A 25,291-nucleotide genomic window follows, 5' to 3' on the forward strand; every position below is an offset into this window, starting at 1 on the left:
ACAAACTAAGTCTGCTGGTTTTTGTGCACGCCCCACGAAGATCCAAGCCTTCAAAATAAGAGCGTGCTAATAATGATGGTGAAATTTGAAGTTTTAACGATTATTTTTTTGAAGTCTTTGAACGCCTCAGGTTAAATAAATTCACCTGTTGGAGGCTCAACTCAACAGATTTAAATCTCCTTTTCTAAACTCCTAAAGAAGTATCTGATACACGTCTTTAAATAAATACAAAAACAGCGTGACACTTTTTTTTTTTTTTTTTTGCTCACAATAAATGCTTTATTACTCTGACAGGACGATCACATGTCACCGCCGGCACATGAAGGTAAAACATCCAAAAAAAACTTAACAGCACCAGCAGGACGCTTACTAACAAACACCACCACGAGGACGTGACACACACACACACACACACACACACACACAGAAAGCCCGGAGTGGATAGAAGCAACAACAACAACAACAACAACACACTCGCACACAGAAACACACACACGGCTCGTCCTGTAGGTCTGACCAATCAGGAGGGTGGACTTTTTTTTTTTTTAAAGGTGTTAGACTGACAGCGTGTGATTCTCCTCTCTCTCTCTCTCTCTTTATAAGCAGCTTTCAGGGGATTACACATAAATATATTTTTATTTATATATCGATATATTTGAAGGACGGGGCTCAAAGTGCTGCCGAAAATAAATTAAAATCAAACGAGCTCGACTTGAGATGCGAGTTCACCAAACGTTTGCTCGGCTGATTTCAGACAGACGGAGATGAAGCGACGTGTTCTTGCGTCCTGGTTCAGGACGTAACGAGGAGCGCTTGAATAGAACGTGTTAAAGTCTGGAATATCTTTGAGAAGGGATCTATAAAATACTACATCAGCTACGCTGGCTTGTTACAGAAGGAGCTCGTCTCCAAATCAGCCTCCAAGCTGAAGATTCAAACCTCCACTTTAATTCATCTGCAGTCAATCAGTCGTCGTGTGAGCAGCTGGCGCCGTTTAGTCGAGCGGCGTTCTTGTCAGAGTTGAAGCTCTCGTCTTTCAGCGGCAGTGTCGGAGGTGGCAGGAGGGGGGGAGGGGAGTGGGCGGGGCTTCAGATGGTCGCTGAGGTCTTGCTCTCTTTCGGGCGGATCCGGGTCACGTGTTCCAGCTGGCCGGAGTCGGACACGTCGTAGCTCGTCTTGTACTTGGCGAGGATTTTCATCAGAGGGCGGAGCTTCAGCCACCACTGCTCCTTCGGGATCCTGTGCCTGAGGAGACGAGACGCGAGGACGCAAGGCGTTTACTTCAGCGTGAAGACGAAACAAACACAAATCTCATTTAGGTCATGAGTGATGAGGTTCCCTCTGGACCAATCAGGTGACTGCATTTTGTGAAAGGAAGCCCAAGATGTCTGCGCCCTGAACGTCTAACCCCGCCCACTTTAAAAAAAATAAGTTTTATCTTACACAAAGTCCGTCTCGTCCCTGAGCTGAGAGACGGGCTGGAAGACGAGCGCTCTGCGACGCATCCCGAGCAGGCAGGCCGTGTCCTCGGAGTTCGCAAACACTCGACCTGCACGGAAAAGAAATGGAGTCAGCCTCTCTGAGCGCACACACACACACACACACACACACACACACACACACACACACACACACACACACACACACACACACACCTCCTTTGTAAGAGTACTTGAGCGTCCTCGTGATCCACTGGACGGCTTTAGCAGCGACTTTAGTCCCAAAGTTTCTGTCGAACGGAGACGGAGCTCCTCCCTGTGACAGGAGAGATCGCAATCATGTTTAACATCATCACAAATCCTGTTTCAACAACAAACAAACGTCTGAAACCACAAAACAAATGTGAGCACATGTTACAGTGTGTGTGTAAGAGTGTGTGTGTGTGCACGACCTGCTGCATGTGACCCAGGATGTTCTTCCTGCAGTCCAACACGCCGCGGCCCTCCTCCGTGCACAGCTGGTAGATGAAATCAGTGGTGAAGTTCTCGAACTCCCTGGGCATGTAGTAAGGACGGAGACCTACCGCCAGCAGCTCGATGTCTTTGCTGCACGTTGCCTCCTTCACAGTAACATGTCCATGGTGGCTCCATCTGGTGTTAATAAACAGCACGAGTCCTCCTCCTTTCCGTTAGCCGCTGCGTTTCGTGTCTCTGTCCGCTCTCACTGTAGTGAAGCCCGGTAGGTCCACGTTAGCGTCCGGGCTGTTTTGAGTCAGCCAGGTTTCTGGGAGGCACATTAAACTGCACTCTCTAAATGTCCGCTTGTTCCTCACGAGAGCAGCCAGCTCGTCTGTCTTGTTGGTTAGACAGTTTACGTTCCCCATAACTATCACCGGAACCGAGGGCTTGTACCTCCATCGCTTAGCCGCTAGCCTAGCCTTTAGCTTGGCGCCGGCTCTACAGCCTCTGTACCGCCGCCTCAGCTCCTCAGGTATCGGGTGAACGATGCCGGCTTGTCCCGCTGTCCAGAGTGAGAGCAGCTTCTCCCTTGAATAAGAAAGTTTTACGCTGCTATTTCCATGAAAACACGAAAAAGTATCCACAGGATACATAAAGTTATACACTGAAGGTGTACTATAAAAACTATAAAAGTAGAAGTTGGCACAGAGCCACAACAAACGATTCAAGCTGTGGATTCAAGGAAAACGAGGGAGCTCAAAGAGACAGGTCAGAGGAAGGTCCCACGTCCACATATGATATTCAAATCTAAAAAGTCCAGAAATGTGTCTTTACTCTTTTTGTTAAAGTATCGTAGTATGTGTGAAAAGTAAAATCAACTTTCTGCAGAAACATGAAAAAAAAACACAGATGTGAACACATTATCCCCTGATGACTTCTGTCTACTTCAGTTTACACAACTCAGCAGAGTCTCCAGGAGGCCAGAAAAACCCGAGTCCAGCATGTAGAGGCTTAGTGAATGTGGTCTGGACTCTGTGGAGGAGAGTCATGGTTTCAGAGATGTTGTAGAAGGACAGAATACCTGCTCTGTGATCCAGGTACACTCCTACTCTGGAGGACCGAGGACCAGAGACAGGAGTCCTGACATTGTTGGACCAAAAGTTATAACTGTTGTCGAAACAATCTAACCTCCAAGATTTGTCATTACCTCCAAAAAAACATTCAACTGAGTTCCCTGCTCTGCTGATATTCTTGTATGTGACTGCTACACAAACTCCTCCTCCTCTCCTCTCCACCTCCCAGTAACAACGTCCAGTCAGACTCTCTTTACTCAGGACCTGTTCATAATCAGTGAATCTGTCTGGGTGACTAGAATAAGACTGATCTTCACTCATGAATGTTACTTTTCTGTTCCCATCAGATAATAACAGCAGTGTGTGTGCTGTGTTTGGATCCAGTGTGATGTCACATGAATATTTTAAGAACTCAACTCTGGTCTTGGGCTCTGGTTCTGGTTCTGGTTGTGACAGTAAAACATCCACTTCAGTCAGTGTCTGTGAGATGTTTGTCCATTTGTCTGTCAGGACGTCCTGTAGTTTATCTCTGACTTCTGACACAGCTGCTGTCACGTCCTCAAAGTACCTCAGAGGACGGATCTTGATGCTGGATGAGTGTGTAGATTCACTGAGTGCTGACACTGAGGGGTAGTCCTGTAGAAACTGGATGTGGTCTTGTGTGTGTGAGAGCTTCTCCAGTTCAGCGTCTTTCCTCTTCAGCTCAGTGATCTCCTGCTCCAGCTTCTCCTGACGCTCTCTGACTCGACTCACTTCAGTTTGCTGCTGGGATCTGACCTGCTGCGTCACATCAGAGCGTCTTTTCTCCATGAGACGGATCAGCTCAGTGAACATCTTCTCACTGTTCCTCACTGTTTTATCAGCAGAGCCATTGATAGCCTCCACCTCCTGTTGGAGCAGCTTCACATCTTTCTCTCCGTCCTGGATTCTCTGCTGGATGTTTTGTCGACTCACCTCGAGCTCTCTCTGCTTCTCGCTCCTTTCTGCTGCAGCTGAGACTGTGTCGTGACCTTTGTGTTCGTCCATTAAACAGAGGAGACAGATAGACTGCTGATCAGTGCGACAAAATACTTTCATTTCCTCATTATGACGAGAGCAGACGTTCTCCTGCAGCTTCTTGGAGGGCTCCACCAGCTTGTGTTTCTTTAATGGAGCTGCTTCAAAATGAGGCTGGAGGTGATTCTCACAGTAAGAGGCCAGACACTGCAGACAGGACTTACAGGCTTTCAGTTTCCTCCCGGTGCAGACATCACAGGCCACATCTTCAGGTCCAGCATAGCAGAGATCAGCAGGAGCAGCTGGGAGTCCAGTCTTCTTCAGCTCCTCCACTAAAACTGCTAACATGGTGTTTTTCACCAGGACAGGCCTCGGTGTGAAGTCCTGTCTGCACTGAGGGCAGCTGTAGACTCTCTTCTCATCCTGTGTATCCCAGTGGTTTTTAATACACTTCATACAGTAACTGTGTCCACAGGGAATAGTCACCGGATCCTTCAGTAGATCCAGACAGATGGAACAAGAGAAAGCCTCCCGGTCTAGCTGAACTCCTTTCTGTGCCATTTCTCCTCTCGGTAACAACGACTGTCTGAGTTTCACTTCCTGAGAAATCAAACTAGTTTGACCTCTGATCTACACAGCATGTGTTTGTTCACAGTCTGCTCTCGCACATGTTGGTTACACCCATCCTCAAACATTAGATCTGATGTGGAGAGAAGGAGGAAATACACGTCAGAGTGGAGCTGGCTGTGTGTGAGAGCAGGAAGAAGAGGGAGGGGTTAACAAGCTGTGACTCATGTTTCATGCCTCTGATAGGGCCGATTCTCAACATGAATACATAACCACTCTCTGTCTCATGGAAGCAAACTCTATAAGCAAACATGTAAAAAAACTGTAGTCCCACATTTCTATCATGTAAAAAGAAGTGAATAAAACACAGAGAATAACTGAACAGGTTCTACAACTACAGTCAGAGCGGAGCGACCTGTGAGCACCAGCATTACAAGCTGTCAAAACCTGAGAGACCACAGGGAGGCGTCAGAGAGCCACTGAACTTTATCTCCATTGGAAGATGTGTTTTACAGCCTGGTACAAAAACAAGCTCGTCATTTATTACAAAATACACAACACAAAGCCCCGTTGTTTTTAACGGCTGCTTTATCAGACATGAGCAACACCAGCACTAGAAGTGTAGTCATTTCAACACCACCCGTTACTACACAACACTTTTAAATAAAACAGTCAAACATTATTTTTCTCTTAAGTTCATCCAACCAAAAGCTCATAATTAAAAAAAAGGAGGAAAGCTTCTTGGTAGCCAAACACCACACAGCTCTGAACGTGTCACACCATTCAGAGCAGACGTTCCAGAGCTCCTGGGCAGCAGTCTGTTTAGTGTTTCATGTTGACCCTGCTTCAGTCATCACATTGAACATCTGACAGACAAAATCAAGGAGCAAAGGTCATCTCAATGTATTTAATGTAAATACAGTATGTGAACCAGCAGTGAGTGAAAACACATCTTCCAATGGAGATAAAGTTCAGTGGCTCTCTGGCGCCTCCCTGTGGTGTCTCAGATTTTGACAGCTTGAAATATGTCATTACTATACCAGTCTATTCTAAGAAGAACCCCAAACAAGTCAAGTGCAGAAACTTCAGAAATTAAAACCCTGTCCAACCGATCACTCTGCCCCTATTGCACCTCCACGGCCCAATGCACTCCAATCTTTACTTATTATAAAAGTGGTCCCAATTCATCTTAAACAAAATGTCAGACTTGGAGTTGATCTCAGAGTTAAAGTCATTTCTTAAAGAGTCACTGAAACAAATGTTTGTCTTCTTAAACAGGTAAGCTGCCAGCTAAGTAACAGTCCAGCATTGCCAGAGAGCCACTGAACTTTATCTCCATTGGAAGATGTGTTTTCACTCACTGCTGGTTCACATACTGTATTTACATTAAATACATTGAGCTGACCTTTGCTCCTTGTTTTTGTCTGTCAGATGTTCAAAGTGATGATTGAAGCAGATCATTGATATTGTCTTTAGACATACTTCACCTCAGATAGATAGATAGATAGATAGATAGATAGATAGATAGATAGATAGATAGATAGATAGATAGATAGATAGATAGATAGATAGGTCTGATTAGTTACTGTGTCTTGTCGATGAGCTTTATGTGTGACATTATTATTTTTTTCTTGTTGCCTCCCTCGTCAACAGCCAGCGACTACACCATGTATCCGTTCTCAACCCAAAATGGAAAAGACTTCCAGAATCTTCTCTCCGTCTATCTGGATGCGGCTTTCTTCCCGTGTTTACGAGAGCAGGATTTCTGGTGAGTTCTGACCGCTACTTCTCTCATATTGTTTTTTATATTTGTTTTATTTTACTTGATAGTATTGGGTCGCTAAAGTAAGCCGACGAATTGTAGCCGAGACCAGCTGGTGGAATTAAAACAACAACACGAGTGCTTTTTAAGACGTCGCTGACGACGTGGATCGACGTCCACATTTGCGTTCGGAGGATATCTTACAAACCAAGACCCTTCAGAAATCACTTGTTTGTAACAGTGTGTGATAAGAATCCGCTCTCTGTAATTAGTTCACTTCTGTTTGTGTGGATTCTTGCAGGCAGGAGGGCTGGAGGCTGGAGAATGAAAACCCAAAAGATCCCAACTCCCCCCTGGTGTTTAAAGGCGTGGTGTTCAACGAAATGAAAGGAGCTTTTGTAAGTCCACACTTTCCGAGTCACCGTTTTACAACATTGGGAACAAAGACGCTCAGAAAAATAAACGCTGGGTGACACGTGGCCCGAGACAAGTTACAGATATGAGACGAACAGATTTGAGACGAATTGAATCGGTGAGTTTTTAACGTTTGCTTGTGTGTGTGTTTGTTTTGTTGTTTGTTTTTAAAGTCCGACAACGAGCGTGTGTACGCCCAGCACCTCCAGAACAAGCTGTACCCGGACCACACGTACTCTGTGGTGTCCGGAGGAGAGCCTCTCGCCATCCCTGACCTCACCTGGGAACAGCTCAAGCAGTTCCACGCCACGCATTACCATCCCAGCAACGCCAGGTAGACACACACACACACACACACGTACACCGTTAGCCTAGAAGGGACATGAAGAAATGAGAGCAGCTGTTCAACAATAATATGTTAATATGAGACACACAGGAAACCTCGACGTGTCCTTCAGGTTCTTCACGTATGGAGATCTGCCGTTGGAGCAGCATCTGAAGCAGATCGAAGAGGAAGCCCTGTCCAAGTTTGATCGCATCGACCCGAACACGGCGGTCCCCCCCCAGCCGCACTGGAGCAGCCCTGTGAGTTTCATCAACCCGGACACGCTCCTGTAACTTCTGTTCAAACTCTGAAATGTGTTGATTAGTCATTTTGACGTCACTGTGAATTCTCAGAGAGAGGACCATGTGACCTGCAGCCCGGACGCTCTGGCCCCTGATCCGGCCCGGCAGAACACGCTGTGTGTGAGCTACCTGCTGGGAGAGTAAGATCAAAAAATATATATATTTCTTTTTTTATTCTGCATTAAGATTAAGACGCCACAAAAGAGCCCCCCCTCCCCTTTCTTCTCCTTATTCACGTCACGTTGACTTTACACAAACCGAGAGTCTTCCTCAGCACAGAAAAGTTTCTGACCTGTCCCATCATTCAGAAATATCTAAAAAAAAAAATCTGTTTTGTTTTTTTTCTCGCTGCAGCATCACTGACACGTTTGAAGGATTCACCCTCAGCCTGCTGTCGTCTCTCATGATCTCTGGACCGAACTCGCCCTTCTACAAGGCTCTCATCGAACCCAACATAGGAAGTGACTTCTCCTCGGTTGTCGGGTGAGGAGCAACACAGGACTCCAAAGTGACAAACTAGAGCCTCCTTTAGGCCACGACCTCCAGGATCCAGAACCACGTCTGTTTGATCCTGAGGACAGGATGAGGGAATGATGCCCCCTGGAGGATTTTTAACGTTATTGCTTCAGAGTTTGGAAACAAACATATTTTACAGCCAGCAGCGTAGATTTGAATTATTGTCAATCCATGCGACTCTTTCAATCTGTTTATTTCCTCTGACATGAATTTAAAGAGTTTTAATGACGACAGCTGGCTCCTCAAACGTCACCCAACACCAGATAAGCCAAGAGAAGAATTTACCTGCAGTAGCTGGGTTCAACCTGTAGAGGGCAGGAGGATTCATCAGTACATTAAAGGAAGAGTTGAACATCTGAGTAAACTGTTGAACTCATGTGAGGGTGAGCATCAGTCTGCTGAGCCTCGTCTGCTGCAGACGTATGTGAGTAGAGCTTTGTGTTGTTGTGTGTGTGTGTGCAGATACGACGGCAGCACCAAAGAGGCGTCGTTCAGTATCGGACTGCAGGGGATGGCCGAGGAGGACGCCGAGAGAGTGAAGGGAATCATCAGCCAAACCATCGACGACATCATCGAGTGAGTCCCACGCTCCTCCTCTTTGTGTTGAAGGCTTTGATTAAACGTGCTCTCTCCGAGGCGTCACCTTGTTTTCATAACGCCGTCAACAAATGTGATTTTTAAAGAGATTTTAAAAATGGGACTCTCTGGACTTTGTAGTCCAGAGAAATCCTGTGAAAACAACAAGAGCAGAACAGCAGTAGGGTCTGCTCACACATGAAGGATAATGAGTCGTATGGTGAGATGTGACGACTCCTCCTCGTCACCGACAGGAGCGGCTTTGAGGAGGAGAGAATCGAGGCTCTCCTGCATAAGATCGAGATCCAGATGAAGCACCAGTCCACAAACTTCGGCCTGTCTCTGGCCTCGGTGAGTTCACCAACATGTGTTTACAAACCTCCATGTGGGAGCTTTGAAAGGAGATGTTCTGATTTTCACACTTTGGAAGATGCTTGATTTTTTTTTTTGTCCTCGCTTCTTTATGTGTTTTTGTTTTTAGTACATCGCATCGTCGTGGAATCACGATGGCGACCCGGTGCAGCTGCTGCAGATCAACGACAGCGTGGCCAAGTTCAAACAGACCCTGAAGGAAAACCCTGGCTTCCTGCAGGACAAAGTCAAGCACTACTTCAAGGTGCGTCACTCTGGGAGAGGACTTACAATATGTGACATTTTAGACTGAAGATGGTTTGTACCTGTCGGATCCAGACCAAGAATAAAGCTGTCACTGATGCTGCCTGAAGGCCAAATACTGGGTCTGTTCTCCAGGTCCACCTCAGCGGGTTCACATCCTTTCTGTTCCCCCTTACAGGAGAACACTCACAGACTGACCCTGTCCATGAGTCCAGACGAGGGCTACGTAGAGAAACAGGCCAAAGCTGAGAAGGAGAAGCTCCAGAGGAAGATCCAGGTTCTGTCAGACAGCGACAGGAAAGACATCTATGAAAAAGGTACAAAGTGCTGCTCCTCCTCCTCCTGCTCCTCCTCCTCCTCCTGCTCCTCTGATCCACACTTATCAACTCATGTCTCCTCTGCTCCTCCTCCTCCTGCTGCTCCTCCTGCTGCTCCTCTGATCCACACTTATCAACTCATGTCTCCTCTGCTCCTCCTCCTCCTGCTCCTCCTCCTCCTCCTGCTCCTCTGATCCACACTTATCAACTCATGACTCCTCTGCTCCTCCTCCTCCTGCTCCTCTGATCCACACTTATCAACTCATGTCTCCTCTGCTCCTCCTCCTCCTCCTGCTCCTCTGATCCACACTTATCAACTCATGTCTCCTCTGCTCCTCCTCCTCCTCCTGCTGCTCCTCTGATCCACACTTATCAACTCATGTCTCCTCTGCTCCTCCTCCTCCTGCTGCTCCTCCTCCTCCTCCTGCTCCTCTGATCAACACTTATCAAATCATGACTCCTCTGCTCCTCCTCCTCCTGCTCCTCCTGCTGCTCCTCTGATCCACACTTATCAACTCATGACTCCTCTGCTCCTCCTCCTCCTGCTCCTCCTGCTGCTCCTCTGATCCACACTTATCAACTCATGACTCCTCTGCTCATCCTCCTCCTCTGCTCCTCCTGCTGCTCCTCTGATCCACACTTATCAACTCATGTCTCCTCTGCTCCTCCTCCTCCTCTGCTCCTCCTCCTCCTGCTGCTCCTCTGATCAACACTTATCAACTCATGACTCCTCTGCTCCTCCTCCTCCTCTGCTCCTCCTCCTCCTGCTGCTGCTCCTTCTTTTCCTTCGTCTTCTCCTCCTCCTCCTCCTGCTGCTCCTCCTCCTCCTGCTGCTCCTCCTCCTGCTGCTCCTCTGATCAACACTTATCAAATCATGTCTCCTCTGCTCCTCCTCCTGCTGCTGCTCCTCCTCCTCCTTCTCCTCCCCCTCCTTCTCCTCCTTTGTCTCCTCCTCCTCCTCCCCCTCCTCTTCTTCCTCCTCCCCCTCCTCCTCCTCCCCCTCCTCCTCCCCCTCCTCCTCCTCCCCCCCCCTCCTCCTCCTCCTCCTCCTCCCCCTCCTCCTCCTCCCCCTCCTCTTCTTCCTCCTCCCCCTCCTCCTCCTCCTCCCCCTCCTCTTCTTCCTCCTCCCCCCTCCTCCTCCTCCCCCTCCTCCTCCTCCTCCTCCTCCTCCCCCTCCCCCCCCCCCCTCCCCCTCCTCCTCCTCCTCCTCCTCGGTTAAGGTCTGAGCTGCTGGCTGCTCAGAGCAAAGCGCAGGACGCCTCCTGTTTGCCGCGCTGAAAGTGTGGGACATCGAGCCGACCATCCTGTAACTCGTGTTCAGATCAGCACAGCAGGTACGGCGTTTCTCCAACATGAAACTAAAGGACTGATCACCCAGGTCCACAGAGCGTGTTCAATAAATGTCTCCTCAGGCGGCGTGCCGGTCCAGTACTGCGAGCAGCCCACCAACGGCTTAGTGTACTTCCGAGCCATGTGCAGTCTGAACACGCTGCCGGAGGAGCTCAGGCTGTACGTGCCGCTCTTCTGCAGCGTCGTCACCAAGTACGTTCATCTGATGATCGGCCATGTTCTGCCTTCCTCTTTACTCCTGGACTCGTGTGACATCATTGTCTCTGTCCGTTTGACCAGGATGGGCTGTGGAGCTCTGGACTACAGACAACAGTCCCAGCAGATGGAGCTGAGGACCGGGGGAATGTCCGTCTCCCACCCAGGTCGTCCCCCGACTCCACCCAGCTGGACATGTACGAGCAGGTCAGTACCAGCTGCTGTAGGGAGCTGAAGGAGCTCAGGGTTCTGGACCGTGGTGGTGAGGAGGGAGCCGAGCCTGATCCGACTCTGACAGACTGTCAGAGAGAAACGTGCAGACGAAGCTCGTGGTGACGCAGGTGTCCTTCTGTTCCAGGCGTCCTCCTGTCCTCCTCCTGCCTGGAGAGAAAACCTTCCTCACATGTTCCAGCTGTGGAGCCACATATTCAACAGGCCCTCACTTGGACGAGGCGGAGCGCCTGAGAGTGCTGGTGATGATGTCAGCGCAGGAGTTAGCCAACGGGATCTCGTACTCGGGCCACATGTACGCTATGACGCGCGCAGGCCGTCACCTGACTCCAGCAGGAGACCTTCAAGAGACGTTTGGCGGGATGGAGCAGGTAACCGAGACTCACGCCGTGTTGTCATGGTGATTTTAGGTTTTAGTTTTTCCTCCCGCTTCATATTTGATCCGTCTTTTGTGAAACAGCCGTCTCGTGTTCTCACTTTGAACTTCAGGTGAAGTTCATGAAGCGGGTCGCTGAGATGTCCGACCTCAGCCAAGTCATCCGAACGCTCGTCAGGATCAAGAAGCACCTTCTCAACCCCGACAACATGAGGTGAGAGAGAGAGAGAGAGGTCAGAGGTCAGATTTGGGCGTGCTCTAACCACGAGACCACCGTCGTCTCCATGGTGACAGCTCTGTGTTAAAGTCCTGTCACCGCGTCGTGGTTGTCGGTCACGCTCGTCTCTTACAGGTGCGCCATAAACGCGACTCCGCAGAGAATGTCGGACACGGCAGCTCAGCTGGAGAGCTTCATGAAGGACGTGGCTGAAAACAGAAAGGAGCGCCGAGCGGTCAGGAGTGACATCATCGAGGTAAACTGTCGACGAACAAATCAGAGGGAGAAACCAGTCACAGCTCAGATTAGATGATGTGTTCTCTTTATTTCTTTATTTTCTAAAGAGGCCTCTCGACCAATCGGATGACTCGGGGCTGAGTCGGAAACTCATCTCTGTAAGTTTCTCTTCTATCATCTCTGTATCTCTGGCTCGCAGCTGTTTTCAAAAAGTCTCCTCCTCCTCCTGCTTCTCCTCCTCTTTCTCCTCCTTCTCCTCCTCCATCTTCTTCTCCTCCTCCTCCTCCTCCTCCTTCTTATCCTCCTCCTCCTCCTCCTGCTTCTCCTCCTCTTCCTCCTGCTCCTCCTCTTCCTCCTCCTTCTCCTTCTCCTCCTTCTCCTCCTCCATCTTCTTCTCCTCCTCTTCCTCTGTCTTCTTCTCCTCCTCCTTCTTCTCCTCCTCCTCCTCCTCCTGCTTCTCTTTCTCCTCCTCCATCTTCTTCTTCTACTCCTCCTCATCCTTCTTCTCCTTCTTCTCCTCCTCCTGCTTCTCCTCCTCCTGCCTCTTCTCCTCCTCATTCTTCTTCTCCTTCTCCTCCTCCTCCTGCTTCTTCTCCTCCTGCTTCTTCTCCTCCTCTTCCTCCTCCTCCTCCTCCTCCTCCTGCTTCTTCTCCTCCTCTTCCTCTTCCTCCCCCTCCTCCTCCTCCTTCTCCTCCTCCTCCTGCTGCTCCTCCTCTTCCTTCTCCTCCTCCTCCTTCTCCTCCTCCTCTTCTTCTTCTCCTCCTCCTGCTTCTCCTCTTCCTTCTTCTCCTCCTCTGCTCCTCCTCCTCTGCTCCTCCTGCTTCTCTTTCTTCTCCTCCTCCGTCTTCTTCTCCTCCTCCTCCTGCTTCTTCTCCTCCTCATCCTTCTTCTCCTTCTCCTCCTCCTCCTCCTTCTCCTCCTCTTCCTCCTCCTTCTCCTCCTCCTCCTTCTCATCCTCCTGCTTCTTCTCCTCCTCCTCCTCCTCTTCCTCCTCCTCCTCTTCCTCCTCCTCCTCCTGCTCCTCCTCATCAGCTGTTTTCAAAAAGTCTGCACAGTGCTTTTTTTAAAACCTGTTTCCTTCATTCTGTCTCACGTGTTCAAACATTTCTCATATAAAATAAATAAAGTGAAGTTGAAGTGTCAGGAGGAGACGCGTGGTGAGTCCTGAAGCTGAAGCAGTGCTCTAAATAAATCCCTGTCGTGGTCGGCTGACATCAGATTACAAAGCAGATTAAAGACGATGAAATGATGGAAAAGACGAGGAGAGCGACACAAAAATAAACCAAGAAGGAAACTTAACAAAAACACCAAACAGTCCGTCATCGTTCACGTGCATGATGCAGTCAACACTATCCTGTGTGTGTGTGTGTGTGTGTGTGTGTGTGTGTGTGTGTGTTCTGGTGTTTAGTATTTGCTCACCTGCTCCTCTCAGGACTCTGCAGGTGTGTCTGCGGCTTCTCATTTGGTACAGTAAAGATGTCTCCTCCTCTTCCTCCTCGACCTCTCAGGAGCCGAGCTTCCAGCCGTGTCAGATGAAGACCTTCTTCCAGCTGCCCTTCCCCGTTCACTTCATCAGCGAGAGTATTCGCACGGTACCTTTCTGCCACCACGACTACGCCAGGTAACCTCACCTGAGTGACATCACTTCCTGCTCTTTGTTTTGACTTCATCTTCACTGTGATGAATCCTTTTTTGTTTTTCTCTTCTAGTTTGTGCATCTTGGCGAGGATGATGACGGCTAAGTTTCTGCACGGAGAGATCAGGGAGAAGGGAGGAGCCTACGGGGGCGGGGCCAGGATGGGAGGAGGTCTTTTCTGTTTTTACTCGTACAGGTGAGAGGCAGTGACACCGCGCTCGTCACAGTGTGAAGACGCTCTTTGTCCGCCTCCATTTTAATCTGATTCGAGTTGATTTGCAGGAAGAGATTTGTTGCCAGTTTCTGAAATAAGAGCTCATTGACGAGTTTAAACACAAGACATCAGAAAGCATCATGACAGGAAAGAAGAGAAACATTAAAATAGAACATTTAAAGATCTTAAAACTTAAAATATGTTCAAGTAAAAATAGTTAAAATAAAATCCGTTTTTTATTTGATTTTATTTGGTTTTTGTTTATTTATTTTTTATCTTTTTAAGCTGGATTTTATTTATTTGTAGTTTTTTTTTTAACTGGATTTTATTTTATTTTTTTATTCTTTTAATCTGCATTTTATTTTATTATTATTTTTTTTTAACCTGGATTTTATTTTATTATATATATATATATATATATATATATATATATATATATATATATATGAAATAAAATCAGTTTTTTTATTTGATTTTATTTGGTTTTTGTTTATTTATTTTTTATCTTTTTAAGCTGGATTTCATTTATTTATAGTATTTTTTTTTTGCCTGGATTATATTTTATTTTTTTATTTTTTTTTACCTGCATTTTATTTTTTTATTTTTTTTTTTTTAACCTGGATTTTATATTATTTTATTTTTTTACCTGGATTTTATTTTGTTTTTTATTTTATTTTAACCTGGATTTTATTTTATATATTTTTTTTACCTGGATTTTATTTTATTTTTTTATTTTTTTAACCTGGATTTTATTTTATTTTATTTTTTTATTATTATTTCTTTTATTTTTTTTACCTGGATTTTAAAGAGCTGAGAGTTTCAGCAGACCTGCAGGTTTCTGGGAGTTTGTTCCAGATATACGGAGCATAGAAGCTGAACGCTGCTCCTCCATGTTTGGTTGGGACTCTGGGGACAGACAGCAGACCTGGACCAGACCACCTGAGCGGTGGAGTCTGAACCATGAAGCTCTTAATAAACCCGCAGCAGGATTTGAATCCATCTCTAATCTCTCCTCTGACAGACTGTGTTGACCTTTTGTTTCTCGTACTTCTCTCAGGGATCCAAACTCGCTGCAGACCTTGTCTGCGTTTCGTCGAGGCGTGGACTGGGCGAAGTCGGGACACTTCAGCCAGCAGGACATCGATGAAGCTAAACTGTCCGTCTTCTCAGCCGTGGACTCTCCTGTGGCTCCCGCAGACAAAGGTCCTCCCTCACTGCTCTTATCTGTCTTCAGTTCGTGTGTCCGCCGTCGGCTCTGCTCACTCTGTGTTCGTGTTGCAGGAATGGGACGCTTCCTCAGCGGCGTCACGGATGAGATGAAGCAGAATCACAGAGAGAGACTTTTTGCCGTCACTCACCAAAGTCTGGTGGACGCGGCTGAAAGGTAACAACTCTTTACGTCTCCTCACATGTTTATTCACCACGTCCAGTGTTGACTCTGTTTTCTTCCCTCCTCCCGCTGCAGATACCTCGGCGTGGGTCAGATGACGTGTGGCGTCGCCATCTTGGGTCCAGAGAACGAGGCAATTAAAAAAGATCCATCGTGGATCGTCAAATAATCCAAACTAACTTCTGAGTTTAAGACTCGACTGGACTGAACAAGCTGAAGCGCACAATATGAAGAGGACTGAGAGCTGATCTTCACTCTGTATATATTTAATGAAATATATGATCATGTTGGAAAACAGTGTGTGTGTGTGTGTGTGTGTGTGTGTGTGCTCGGTTTCTCTTTTAAAAAGTGTCATCAAAACTTTTAAACTTCAGTCAGGTGTTTTTTTTGACTCAGAAGATTCATATCAGAGAAGTTTAGTCCAGTTCAACAAACTAAGTCTGCTGGTTTTTGTGCACGCCCCACGAAGATCCAAGCCTTCAAAATAAGAGCGTGCTAATAATGATGGTGAAAATTGAAGTTTTAACGATTATTTTTTTGAAGTCTTTGAACGCCTCAGGTTAAATAAATTCACCTGTTGGAGGCTCAACTCAACAGATTTAAATCTCCTTTTCTAAACTCCTAAAGAAGTATCTGATACACGTCTTTAAATAAATACAAAAACAGCGTGACACTTTTTTTTTTTTTTTGCTCACAATAAATGCTTTATTACTCTGACAGGACGATCACATGTCACCGCCGGCACATGAAGGTAAAACATCCAAAAAAAACTTAACAGCACCAGCAGGACGCTTACTAACAAACACCACCACGAGGACGTGACACACACACACACACACACACACACACACACACACAGAAAGCCCGGAGTGGATAGAAGCAACAAAGACAACAACAACACACTCGCACACAGAAACACACACACGGCTCGTCCTGTAGGTCTGACCAATCAGGAGGGTGGATTTTATTTTTTATTTTTTTTTAAAGGTGTTAGACTGACAGCGTGTGATTCTCCTCCCTCTCTCTCTCTCTCTTTATAAGCAGCTTTCAGGGGATTACACATAAATATATTTTTATTTATATATCGATATATTTGAAGGACGGGGCTCAAAGTGCTGCCGAAAATAAATTAAAATCAAACGAGCTCGACTTGAGATGCGAGTTCACCAAACGTTTGCTCGGCTGATTTCAGACAGACGGAGATGAAGCGACGTGTTCTTGCGTCCTGGTTCAGGACGTAACGAGGAGCGCTTGAATAGAACGTGTTAAAGTCTGGAATATCTTTGAGAAGGGATCTATAAAATACTACATCAGCTACGCTGGCTTGTTACAGAAGGAGTCTAGTCAAGTCTCATCAAGTCCTGAATGAAAGTTTAAATTCTTTTAGAAATGTGTGTTTACCTTGTAATCACAGTAATGACGGGAACAAATAGCCTGGTACAATAGAGCCACACCTAAACAGTCCAATAAGGAGAGTGGTAGTGTCTGAAACAGTGAACACTTTTCTATATGAGACACATCTCTACCCATGTGCAGCTGTAACTCTGACTTTTTAGAAGACTAACATCCCTCCAATAAAGCCTTCATTGTTTCAGTCCAATCAGTAAAAGTCTTTAAAACAAGACGTCTTCTGTCTTTTTACTCTCCACTGAAAGTCTGTTTAAAACAATCGCTCTTTCATTTCATGTCATTTTATTATTCAGACAGTTTGTTCCTTTGATTTTCTCATGCAGTGTCTTCCACATATCAGCAGCATAAAGACGTATTCTTTGTCTCTTATTTTTGCTCTGATAATATTTCCTTCAGTGTTGCGTTGTTTTTAGATGATCACACTTCATGTTTTAAAGATACCTCATTGGACAGTTTTACATTTGGAGGGAAAGAAACTGACAGAGAAATGTTTACAGATGAATCATAGATTTAATTTCAAAGAAGTTCAAATCTTTACATCATTACAAATAGTCGATGGTTAGCGATACAGCACAGATAAGAGAACAAAAGTCATCACTAGCACTGACAGCCTTCATGACTTAAAGGTCACATATTCTCCTCTTCAGGTTAAATCAGTGTCAGAGCTCCTCTAAACATGTGTGTGAAGTGTGTTGTTGTAAATCCACTCTGATCCTGTATTTGATCATGTCTATAAACCCCTCTATTTCAGCCCTGCTCAGAACAGGCTGTTTCTGTGTCTGTAGCTTTAAATATGTAAATGAGCTGTGTCTGACCACGCCCCCTCTCTGGAAGCAACATAGCGCCTTTTCTGAATAATTAAAGACGCTTAACAAAGATGAACAAGAAAACAATGAAAACATCACAAAGAAGAAATAATCTGAGAGAAGGAGGAAACTTCTGTTCACCTTTTTTTCTTTTGAAGACGAGTTAGAGAAGCAAGCGTGCGTGTAATGGTGAAAGGTGAACAGAATGACTACACACAGGTCCATGTCTGCTGTGGATTCAAAGAAAACGAGGGAGCTCAAAGAGACAGGTCAGAGGAAGGTCCCACGTCCATATGTGATATTCAAATCTAAAAGGTCCAGAAATGTGTCTTTACTCTTTTTGTTAAAGTATCGTAGTATGTGTGAAAAGTAAAATCAACTTTCTGTAGAAACATGAAAAAAAAAACACAGATGTGAACACATTATCCCCTGATGACTTCTGTCTACTTCAGTTTACACAACTCAGCAGAGCCTCCAAAGATATCAAACCCAAGTCCAGCATGTAGAGGCTGAGTGAATGTGGTCTGGACTCTGTGGAGGAGAGTCATGGTTTTAGAGATGCTGTAGAAGGACAGAATACCTGCTCTGTGATCCAGGTACACTCCTACTCTGGAGGACCGAGGACCTGTGACAGTGGTCCTGACATTGTTGTACCAAAAGTAATAACTGTTGTTGTCACAATCTAACATACAGGATTTGTCATTATATCCAAACACACATTCAAGTGAGTTCCCTGCTCTTCTGATATTCTTGTATGTGACTGCTACAGAAACTCCTCCCCTCCTCTTCACCTCCCAGTAACAACGTCCAGTCAGACTCTCTTTACTCAGGACCTGATGATAAACAGTGAATCTGTCTGGGTGACGAGAATAAGACTGATGTTTTCTCATTACTGTTACTTTTCTGTTCTCATCAGATAATAACAGCTCTGTCTGTGCTGTGTTTGGATCCAGTGTGATGTCACATGAATATCTTAAGAACTCAGCTCTGGTCTTGGGCTCTGGTTCTGGTTCTGGTTCTGGTTGTGACAGTAAAACATCCACTTCAGTCAGTGTCTGTGACATGTTTGTCCATTTGTCTATCAGGACGTCCTGTAGTTTATCTCTGACTTTTGACACAGCTGCTGTCACGTCCTCAAAGTACCTCAGAGGACGGATCTTGATGCTGGATGAGTGTGTAGATTCACTGAGTGCTGACACTGAGGGGTAGTCCTGTAGAAACTGGTTGTGATCTTGTGTGTGTGAGAGCTTCTCCAGTTCAGCGTCTTTCCTCTTCAGCTCAGTGATCTCCTGCTCCAGCTTCTCCTGACGCTCTCTGACTCGACTCACTTCAGTTTGCTGCTGGGATCTGACCTGCTGCGTCACATCAGAGCGTCTTTTCTCCATGAGACGGATCAGCTCAGTGAACATCTTCTCACTGTTCCTCACTGTTTTATCAGCAGAGCCATTGATAGCCTCCTCCTCCAGTTGGAGCAGCTTCGCATCTTTCTCTCCGTCCTGGATTCTCTGCTGGATGTTTTGTCGACTCACCTCGAGCTCTCTCTGCTTCTCGCTGATTTCTGCTGCAGCTGAGACTGTGTCGTGACCTTTGTGTTCGTCCATTAAACAGAGATAACAGATAGACTGCTGATCAGTGCGACAAAATACTTTCATCTCCTCATTATGACGAGAGCACACGTTCTCCTGGAGCTTCTTGGAGGGCTCCACCAGCTTGTGTTTCTTAAAGGCAGGTAGTTCATAATGAGGCTGGAGGTGTTTCTCACAGTAAGAAATCAGACACTGCAGACAGGACTTACAGGCTTTCAGTTTCCTCCCGGTGCAGACATCACAGGCCACATCTTCAGGTCCAGCATAGCAGAGATCAACAGGAGCAGCTTGGAGTCCAGTCTTCTTCAGCTCCTCCACTAAATCTGCTAACATGGTGCTTTTCACCAGGACAGGCCTCGGTGTGAAGTCCTGTCTGCACTGAGGGCAGCTGTAGACTCTCTTCTCATTCTGTTTGTCCCAGTGTTTTTTAATACACTTCATGCAGTAGCTGTGTCCACAGGGAATAGTCACCGGATCCTTCAGTAGATCCAGACAGATGGAACAAGAGAAAGCCTCCCGGTCTAGCTGAACTCCTTTCTGTGCCATTTCTCCTCTCTGTAACAACGACTGTCTGAGTTTCACTTACTGAGAAATCAAACTAGTTTGACCTCTGATCTACACAGCATGTGTTTGTTCACAGTCTGCTCTCGCACATGTTGGTTAAACCCATCCTCAAACATTAGATCTGATGTGGAGAGAAGGAGGAAATACACGTCAGAGTGGAGCTGGCTGTGTGTGAGAGCAGGAAGAAGAGGGAGGGGTTAACAAGCTGTGACTCATGTTTCATGCCTCTGATAGGGCCGATTCTCAAGATGAATACATAACCACTCTCTGTCTCATGGAAGCATACTCTACAAGCAAACATTTAAAAAAAACTGTAGTCCCACATTTCTATCATGTAAAAAGAAGTGAAAAGAACAGAGAGAAAAACTGAACAGGTTCTACAACTACAGTCAGAACGGAGCGACCTGTGAGCACCAGCATTACAAGCTGTCAAAACCTGAGAGACCACAGGGAGGCGTCAGAGAGCCACTAAACTTTATCTCCATTGGAAGATGTGTTTTCACTCACTGCTGGTTCACATACTGTATTTACATGAAATACATTGAGCTGAACTTTGCTCCTTGTGTTTGTCTATCAGATGTTCAAAGTGATGACTGAAGCAGATCATTGATATTGTCTTTAGACATACTTCACCTCAGATAGATAGATAGATAGATAGATAGATAGATAGATAGATAGATAGATAGATAGATAGATAGATAGATAGATAGATAGATAGATAGATAGATAGATAGATAGATAGATAAATAGATAGATAGATAGATAGATAGATAGATAGATAGATAGATAGATAGATAGATAGATAGATAGATAGATAGATAGATAGATAGATAGATACTTTATTGATCCCGAGGGGAATTCAAGGCATCCAGTAGCAGTATACAGACAGGCAGGACACAAGACATTAGTTACAATACACACCCGCTGTCCCCCCTCCCCTCTGTATACAATAATCCCCCAGACAAGATTTAGCAGCCCCTATGTGACTAAGAGTAAACATAATTACAAGTTAAGCCTGTGCAGTTAGCATTAGACTTAAAACTTATATAGTATAATGTACATAACCTGTGAAGGAGAGAAAAACATGTGTGCTGGTTAAAAGAGACCTGTAAACAGTTAAAGAGCCTTAGAAACAAAGTGCTGACCTTCTAGAAACTAGTTACATGTGCATGTACAGAGGTGTTTGAGGTAGTGCCAGAGGTGTGAGTACAGTCATTAAACAGTCAATGCAGGGATGCAGACTGGGCCATTAAAGTGCTCAGCAACATAAAGGAGCAGAGATTAGCATTAAGTGTCCAAAACAATAAGGTGAAACCAGGAGTGATTAGGGTGATTGTCATTAAAGTACCCAACTATTGAGGAGCAGATTAGCATTAAGTGTCAAAGTCAATAGAGTGAAACTTGACCTAGTTAGGGTGATCATGTCAACCCTTACAGATGTAGCATAACACAACAGTAGGATTAGTAGTAGTAGATTAAAGTCATGATCCTGTTTCAAAAACAAACCTACTGACTCCTACTACTTCTTTAATGTACAAAGACTCCTCTTAAAACAGTCGGCTTGATTTTAAGTAATGAAAGAATTTGGATATGTGGTAAAAGTACTACACTGACCAAAGATCATTTTAAATGACCTCATACTAACAGTGAGATGTTCTCAGACCACTCACTGACCAGTTACTAGCTGTAAACATAATTATCATTCTAACAAAGTATTTGATTTGACCAAGAGCCGACCCTCAGTGTTGACATATGAAGCCAATGTTGAAGTTCAAAATCCTGCAGTCCGTCCAGGGTCCACTGGAGGCTGGATCCAGGAACACCAGAAGTCACATACACAACACATGCAACAAATAATGTTTTTACAGCCTGATTAAACATGTTTACAGCGTGCTACAAAAAAACAACTAAATAGGTCTGATTATTTACGGTCATCATCGTCACAAACTGTACGAGGGGGAATTTTTTAAATCGTCTCTTTTTTGACTTTATGAACGACACGTGTTATCCATAGTTAGGCATGTAGCTGACATGATTGACAGGTGGGCGGGATGTAACGGAGACAACAAGGGACATACCTCATTGGACAGTTTTACATTTGGAGGGAAAGAAACTGACAGAGAAATGTTTACAGATGAATCATATATTTATTTTCAAAGAAGTTCAAATCTTTACATCATTACAAATAGTCGATGGTTAGCGATACAGCACAGATCAGAGAACAAAAGTCATCACTAGCACTGACAGCCTTCATGACTTAAAGGTCACATATTCTCCTCTTCAGGTTAAATCAGTGTCAGAGTGTCAAATCTAAAAAGACCAGAAATGTGTCTTTACTCTTTTTGTTAAAGTATCGTAGTATGTGTGAAAAGTAAAATCAACTTTCTGCAGAAACATGAAAAAAAACAGATGTGAAAACATTATCCCCTGATGACTTCTGTCTACTTCAGTTTACACAACTCAGCAGAGGCTCCAAAGATATCAAACCCAAGTCCAGCATGTAGAGGCTGAGTGAATGTGGTCTGGACTCTGTGGAGGAGAGTCATGGTTTTAGAGATGTTGTAGAAGGACAGAATACCTGCTCTGTGATCCAGGTACACTCCTACTCTGGAGGACCGAGGACCTGAGACAGCAGTCCTGACATTGTTGTAACAAAAGATATATCTGTTGTTGTCACAATATAACATCCAAGATTTGTCATTATATCCAAACTCACATTCATCTGACCTCCCTGCTCTGCTGATATTCTTGTATGTGACTGCTACATTAACTCCTCCTCTCCTCTCCACCTCCCAGTAACAACGTCCAGTCAGACTCTCTTTACTCAGGACCTGATGAAAACCAGTGAATCTGTCTGGGTGACTAGAATAAGACTGATGTTCTCTCGTTACTGTTACTTTTCTGTTAAAATCAGATAATAACAGACGTGTGTTTGCTGTGTTTGGATCCAGTGTGATGTCACATGAATATTTCAAGAACTCAGCTCTGGTCTTGGGCTCTGGTTCTGGTTCTGGTTCTGGTTCCGGTTGTGACAGTAAAACATCCACTTGAGTCAGTGTCTGTGAGATGTTTGTCCATTTGTCTGTCAGGACGTCCTGTAGTTTATCTCTGACTTCTGACACAGCTGCTGTCACGTCCTCAAAGTACCTCAGAGGACGGATCTTGATGCTGGATGAGTGTGTAGATTCACTGAGTGCTGACACTGAGGGGTAGTCCTGTAGAAACTGGTTGTGATCTTGTGTGTGTGAGAGCTTCTCCAGTTCAGCGTCTTTCCTCTTCAGCTCAGTGATCTCCTGCTCCAGCTTCTCCTGACGCTCTATGACTCGACTCACTTCAGTTTGCTGCTGGGATCTGACCTGCTGCGTCACATCAGAGCGTCTTTTCTCCATGAGACGGATCAGCTCAGTGAACATCTTCTCACTGTTCCCCACTGTTTTATCAGCAGAGCCATTGATAGCCTTCACCTCATGTAGGAGCAGCTTCACATCTTTCTCTCCGTCCTGGATTCTCTGCTGGATGTTTTGTCGACTCACCTCGAGCTCTCTCTGCTTCTCGCTCCTTTCTGCTGCAGCTGAGACTGTGTCGTGACCTTTGTGTTGGTCCACAGAGCAGAGATAACAGATAGACTGCTGATCAGTGCGACAGAACATCTTCATCACCTCATCATGACGAGAGCAGACGTTCTCCTGGAGCTTCTTGGAGGGCTGCACCAGCTTATGTTTCTTAAATGAAGGTGCTTTAAAATGAGGCTGGAGGTGATTCTCACAGTAAGAGGCCAGACACTGCAGACAGGACTTACAGGCTTTCAGTTTCCTCCCGGTGCAGACATCACAGGCCACATCTTCAGGTCCAGCATAGCAGAGATCAACAGGAGCAGCTTGGAGTCCAGTCTTCTTCAGCTCCTCCACTAAATCTGCTAACATGGTGCTTTTCACCAGGACAGGCCTCGGTGTGAAGTCCTGTCTGCACTGAGGGCAGCTGTAGACTCTCTTCTCATTCTGTTTGTCCCAGTGTTTTTTAATACACTTCATGCAGTAGCTGTGTCCACAGGGAATAGTCACCGGATCCTTCAGTAGATCCAGACAGATGGAACAAGAGAAAGCCTCCCGGTCTAGCTGAACTCCTTTCTGTGCCATTTCTCCTCTCTGTAACAACGACTGTCTGAGTTTCACTTACTGAGAAATCAAACTAGTTTGACCTCTGATCTACACAGCATGTGTTTGTTCACAGTCTGCTCTCGCACATGTTGGTTAAACCCATCCTCAAACATTAGATCTGATGTGGAGAGAAGGAGGAAATACACGTCAGAGTGGAGCTGGCTGTGTGTGAGAGCAGGAAGAAGAGGGAGGGGTTAACAAGCTGTGACTCATGTTTCATGCCTCTGATAGGGCCGATTCTCAACATGAATACATAACCACTCTCTGTCTCATGGAAGCATACTCTACAAGCAAACATTTAAAAAAAACTGTAGTCCCACATTTCTATCATGTAAAAAGAAGTGAAAAGAACAGAGAGAAAAACTGAACAGGTTCTACAACTACAGTCAGAACGGAGCGACCTGTGAGCACCAGCATTACAAGCTGTCAAAACCTGAGAGACCACAGGGAGGCGTCAGAGAGCCACTAAACTTTATCTCCATTGGAAGATGTGTTTTCACTCACTGCTGGTTCACATACTGTATTTACATGAAATACATTGAGCTGAACTTTGCTCCTTGTGTTTGTCTATCAGATGTTCAAAGTGATGACTGAAGCAGATCATTGATATTGTCTTTAGACATACTTCACCTCAGATAGATAGATAGATAGATAGATAGATAGATAGATAGATAGATAGATAGATAGATAGATAGATAGATAGATAGATAAATAGATAGATAGATAGATAGATAGATAGATAGATAGATAGATAGATAGATAGATAGATAGATAGATAGATAGATAGATAGATACTTTATTGATCCCGAGGGGAATTCAAGGCATCCAGTAGCAGTATACAGACAGGCAGGACACAAGACATTAGTTACAATACACACCCGCTGTCCCCCCTCCCCTCTGTATACAATAATCCCCCAGACAAGATTTAGCAGCCCCTATGTGACTAAGAGTAAACATAATTACAAGTTAAGCCTGTGCAGTTAGCATTAGACTTAAAACTTATATAGTATAATGTACATAACCTGTGAAGGAGAGAAAAACATGTGTGCTGGTTAAAAGAGACCTGTAAACAGTTAAAGAGCCTTAGAAACAAAGTGCTGACCTTCTAGAAACTAGTTACATGTGCATGTACAGAGGTGTTTGAGGTAGTGCCAGAGGTGTGAGTACAGTCATTAAACAGTCAATGCAGGGATGCAGACTGGGCCATTAAAGTGCTCAGCAACATAAAGGAGCAGAGATTAGCATTAAGTGTCCAAAACAATAAGGTGAAACCAGGAGTGATTAGGGTGATTGTCATTAAAGTACCCAACTATTGAGGAGCAGATTAGCATTAAGTGTCAAAGTCAATAGAGTGAAACTTGACCTAGTTAGGGTGATCATGTCAACCCTTACAGATGTAGCATAACACAACAGTAGGATTAGTAGTAGTAGATTAAAGTCATGATCCTGTTTCAAAAACAAACCTACTGACTCCTACTACTTCTTTAATGTACAAAGACTCCTCTTAAAACAGTCGGCTTGATTTTAAGTAATGAAAGAATTTGGATATGTGGTAAAAGTA

At 45.2% G+C, this 25,291-nt stretch overlaps 3 protein-coding genes, 1 long non-coding RNA gene and 1 pseudogene across 5 annotated transcripts; 2 read left to right on the forward strand and 3 right to left on the reverse strand.

Annotated features, from left to right (window-relative positions):
• Positions 1–154: 154 nt before the first annotated feature.
• LOC306826821 (ATP-dependent 6-phosphofructokinase, platelet type-like) lies at positions 155–2,035 on the reverse strand. The gene is made up of 4 exons (XM_079348366.1): positions 1,892–2,035; positions 1,656–1,755; positions 1,444–1,549; positions 155–1,245 (listed from the first exon to the last, which is right to left on the reverse strand). Exons 1-4 carry the CDS (start codon positions 2,000–2,002, stop codon positions 1,089–1,091), a joined length of 474 nt encoding a protein of 157 aa, XP_079204492.1. The 5' UTR covers positions 2,003–2,035; the 3' UTR covers positions 155–1,088.
• Positions 2,036–2,672: 637 nt separating this feature from the next.
• On the reverse strand, positions 2,673–4,528 carry LOC306826784 (tripartite motif-containing protein 16-like protein; the record flags this gene model as incomplete). Its single annotated transcript, XM_079348320.1, has 2 exons — positions 2,673–3,919; positions 4,073–4,528. The coding sequence occupies 2 exons, from the start codon at positions 4,526–4,528 to the stop codon at positions 2,840–2,842; spliced, it is 1,536 nt and encodes a 511-aa protein (XP_079204446.1). The 3' UTR covers positions 2,673–2,839.
• Positions 4,529–6,059: 1,531 nt separating this feature from the next.
• LOC306826827 (presequence protease, mitochondrial-like) lies at positions 6,060–14,121 on the forward strand (annotated as a pseudogene). The gene is made up of 19 exons (XR_013781750.1): positions 6,060–6,302; positions 6,598–6,694; positions 6,884–7,044; positions 7,169–7,295; positions 7,389–7,477; positions 7,692–7,820; positions 8,316–8,429; positions 8,684–8,780; positions 8,911–9,045; positions 9,223–9,368; positions 10,582–10,695; positions 10,774–10,903; positions 10,991–11,117; positions 11,265–11,508; positions 11,627–11,727; positions 11,866–11,986; positions 12,075–12,125; positions 13,476–13,588; positions 13,677–14,121. The product of XR_013781750.1 is annotated as a presequence protease, mitochondrial-like (transcript).
• Positions 14,122–14,566: 445 nt separating this feature from the next.
• Positions 14,567–15,878, forward strand: LOC306826831. The gene is made up of 3 exons (XR_013779517.1): positions 14,567–15,020; positions 15,099–15,201; positions 15,283–15,878. It is a non-coding gene; the product is annotated as an uncharacterized lncRNA (long non-coding RNA).
• Positions 15,879–17,749: 1,871 nt separating this feature from the next.
• LOC306826266 (uncharacterized protein) lies at positions 17,750–23,709 on the reverse strand (the record flags this gene model as incomplete). The annotated part of the gene is made up of 3 exons (XM_079347466.1): positions 17,750–19,558; positions 21,311–21,380; positions 22,019–23,709. 3 exons carry the CDS (start codon positions 23,707–23,709, stop codon positions 17,867–17,869), a joined length of 3,453 nt encoding a protein of 1,150 aa, XP_079203592.1. The 3' UTR covers positions 17,750–17,866.
• Between the last annotated feature and the right edge of the window lie 1,582 nt (positions 23,710–25,291).

This window comes from Symphodus melops, assembly GCF_947650265.1.
Source record: "Symphodus melops genome assembly, chromosome: 7".
NCBI classification, from domain to species: domain Eukaryota; kingdom Metazoa; phylum Chordata; class Actinopteri; order Labriformes; family Labridae; genus Symphodus; species Symphodus melops.

Bases quoted from the DNA above. Each gene is read 5' to 3' on its own strand.
- LOC306826821 (XM_079348366.1), bottom strand. From the start codon at position 2,002: ATGCCCAGGGAGTTCGAGAACTTCACCACTGATTTCATCTACCAGCTG. The intron at 1,756-1,891 runs GTCGTGCACACA...CTCCTGTCACAG, and splicing joins TCCTGGGTCACATGCAGCAG to GGAGGAGCTCCGTCTCCGTT. The intron at 1,246-1,443 runs GTAAGATAAAAC...TCGTCTCCTCAG, and splicing joins AGGGACGAGACGGACTTTGT to GCACAGGATCCCGAAGGAGC.